Source organism: Poecilia formosa, unplaced genomic scaffold, assembly GCF_000485575.1.
Source record: "Poecilia formosa unplaced genomic scaffold, Poecilia_formosa-5.1.2 Scaffold422, whole genome shotgun sequence".
In the NCBI taxonomy this organism is placed as follows: Eukaryota; Metazoa; Chordata; class Actinopteri; order Cyprinodontiformes; family Poeciliidae; genus Poecilia; species Poecilia formosa.
This window is the reverse complement of record NW_006800361.1, coordinates 407,891-411,213: the sequence shown is the minus strand read 5'-3', so window position 1 is coordinate 411,213 and position 3,323 is coordinate 407,891. Positions and strand designations below refer to the sequence as shown.

General features: G+C 48.6%; 1 protein-coding gene across 4 annotated transcripts in view; it reads right to left on the bottom strand.

Moving 5' to 3' along the window:
• The window catches only part of LOC103155361 (spectrin beta chain, non-erythrocytic 1), a 71,835-nt gene that overhangs the window by 24,175 nt on the left and 44,337 nt on the right, over positions 1-3,323 (bottom strand). For all 4 annotated transcript variants that reach the window (XM_016663488.1, XM_016663489.1, XM_016663487.1 and 1 more), the window contains 2 exons: positions 3,073-3,224; positions 532-705 (listed from right to left, as the gene is read on the bottom strand). In XM_016663488.1, coding sequence (XP_016518974.1) covers positions 532-705; positions 3,073-3,224 — 326 coding nt within the window. The remainder of the gene's footprint in view (positions 1-531; positions 706-3,072; positions 3,225-3,323) is intronic.

Here is a 3,323-nt window from a genome sequence, read left to right as displayed (position 1 = left end):
AGCTGGCTGTTAGCTACAGGATAGCTGGCTGTTAGCTACAGGATAGCTGGCTGTTAGCTACAGGATAGCTGGCTGTCAGCTACAGGATAGCTGGCTGTTGGCTACAGAATAGCTAGCCGTTAGCCATTAGCTACAGAAACGGGAATAGGCGTTAGCTGCCAACTCTACAAAACAATCAAACATTCTTATAGGCAGAAATCTGGTTTTTAGCTAATTTATGAACAATAATCTCGTTATAATCTGAGGTAACTCTCTGTGAGGTTCTAGCAGAAACTGTCTGACCTTCATAGATGGATGTCCCTCAGCCCGACTCGGACCACCACAACCCGACCCGACCCAGATATCTCTGACTGCAGCAGCTAAAGCGCAGAGCGGTTCGTCCGGCCGGCTCCGTTTCAGCCTGATTCTTCTGGCAGGATGGATTTAATCCTCACAGCTTATCAAAGATAAATCCTGTCCGCCCATTTCAGCCGTGATTACGTCATAAACACCAGCAGCAGCGGTGGCGGTTCTGACCCGTTTTAAGCTCACCTGGAAGCGCAGGATGATGGTCCAGATGAGGCCCAGCGTGAGGCGGTGGTTTCCGTCCACGATGTCGTGGGAGCCCATGTTCTCCAGGTGGACCCGCTGCTCCTTCAGGAACTGCAGGGCCTTGTCCACGTTCTCCAGGCAGTGGATCCGCATGCGGCCCTTGGTGGGTTTGGGCTGGATGCAAACAAACCCACAGAGCAGAACCGGTTACATTACACACCCTGAAACCTGTGGGCTTCCTCATGTGGAAACGTCAGAGGGAGCAGCAGCTGCAGACACAGCTGGCCGACTTCACCGCTGACATGTTGATCTGAGCCGTTTCTCAGTTTGGCTGTGAGAACAGAAACGGCTCCTGAGTCTCCATCCGTCTCCGAGTTCATATTTATGACTAATAACTCAACAAACCAGGAAACGGCCTTTAGCTGCAGCCGTTAGCGAAGGAACACCTGCTACATCGAGGCTAGCAGCAGCCTGTGTTTGGTTTCCATGGTAACCAGGCAGCGCTAGCTAAAAAGGTAGTTCTGCTAACGCTAAAGCACTCATCATAAACTAAAGCTGGTTTATGAATAGCTGAAGCGTTACAACAGTGTAGTATTTAGTGGAAGCTAATGCTAATGCGCTAACAGGAGGCTCTGAAAACAGTAAATAAAAGTTCATTTTTGCATGTGTTTAATGAAAACCCCTAGCTGTTTGTTCAGGGTTGTGTGATTTTTGCTTCACAGCTGGTTGCTGGGTTAAGCGCTGCATAAATAAACCAATAAACCTTTAAGGTCTTTGCTTTAATGGCAAACTGTAAAAATATAACATCTTAAAATATGAACAACCTCACATTTCTCATGAAACATTCGATTGTTCACTATTTAAATGATGAATTTTTCTCGTTGATGGGATTTCTGCTGCTCTACCACATGGTGGCGCTGTCGCCTTCATGCATGTTAATGACATTTAGATTCCTCTTCCTCCTGATGAAGAGCAGAGGAGCCCCCCAGTATGTGAGCTGGTAGAAGTTCAGTTTCCCCAGCAGGCTGGCTGTCAGGCTCTTCCTCCTCATCCTCCTCTTCCTCTGGCAGCGTTTCCTGCGGCTCTTTCTCGGCGCTGACAGCCTCTATGCTGCTGCAGCCGCTTCACACAGTTTCCCTTTATTCATTGTCGGTTTCGTCTCCACTGGGACTCATGAAGCTCTGCAGGCTGAGGGAGCAGATCTGGGCTCTGGACAGAGCCTTGCTGGTTCCTGTGTGTGTGTGTGTGTGTGTGTGTGTGCGTGTGTGTGTGTGTGTGTGTGTGTGTGTGTGTGACGGGTTGAGAAAAGGCCGGATGGCCGCAGACAGGAGCAGAAAAAAACCCCAGAGTCACCAGATCCAGAGGGTGATGCAGGGAGCGTGTGTGTGTGTGTGTGTGTGTGTGTGTGTGTGTGTGTAATGGGAAAACGGCAGGCCTGAAGTAGGCTTGCATTCCTGTTTCCATGGTAACAGAATAACAATCCATTCCTCAGAGCAGAAATGTGAAAGAATGCGTTTCCAGTGAGACCATGGAGGCCCTGCAGCCACACACTGATATGAAAAGTGCTGAGTCACTGGTTGCTATGGCGACTTCGTCCTTCATTTCAGGAACAGATGGGAGGGTGAGCCCACAGCATCACTACTCACCAGACAGGAATTCAAACCTCAAACAAACAGCGACAGAAAATGAAGACATCAGTGGAGCAAAACCAGCAGGAACAGCTGGGATCCACCAGATCCAGATCCACCAGATCCAGAAGATCCAGATCCACCAGATGCAGATCCAACAGATCCTGATCCAGCAGATCCAGATCCTGAATTCAACACCCTGATAATTTTTTAAAGGTAAAAACTGTAAAATGGATCCAGCCACCGACTGATTCGTCCCTCTGGACTTTGTTTGAGCCGTTTGGACGTTGCTGGTGTCTCTTACTGAGGCTGAACTGGAAACCAGTTGAGTTTCTCTTTTAACGATTTAATCTGATATAATCTCTGCTAATTTCATCACACTGTGCTGACATGAACGTTTCCATGGTGTTTCTGTCAGTTTGAGTAGAACAGTGAGTAAAACTCGTCAGGATTTCACCGTTTCATCCGTCAGCTCTGAGGATCCCAGATTATTTTATTCTAACATCTGATCTCCGTCCATCCGGTTCCCTGATTCGCTCTGTTCCTTATTCAAGCAGCTGTGAGGAAACATGAAACTACTAAGGTGTGTGTTGCTTTACAGGCTGTTGCTAGGTAACCAATAACCGCCATCCTGGCTTAGTCAAGGCCTTTTCTCTGCCTGCATCTCCCAGAATGCTGTGCGGTTCTGGGTCAGTTCAGTGAGTTACTGAATGTCCTGTCAGATTTACTATCTACTGATATTGATCATGTGTCTGTCGTTATATATGTTATTGATTTGTTGTCCAGTGTTGAGTCAAAACAAGAAGCGAAGCCAGAATCGCTCTTCCTCCCAAACACTGAATTCTGTGTATTTGTTGGTCCAGCTGGACCTGCATGGAACCAGTAAGTGTTTGTGTTCATGGTCCAAACCCACCAGCCTCTCTCCAGACAGAACCTCCAGCAGCTTGATGAGCATCCGGCCGTCACGCAGGTCCATGTACAGGTCAGTGATCCGACACGACACCCTGGACAGGTGGGAGTTCACCCACTTAGTGAAGGTCTTCTTCTGCACCGCCTCACGCTCATCTGGACAGAGAGAGGCAGAGAGGTCAGAACCAGACGGGTCAGAACCAGAGAGAGGTCAGAACCAGACGGGTCAGAACCAGAGAGAGGTCAGAACCAGAC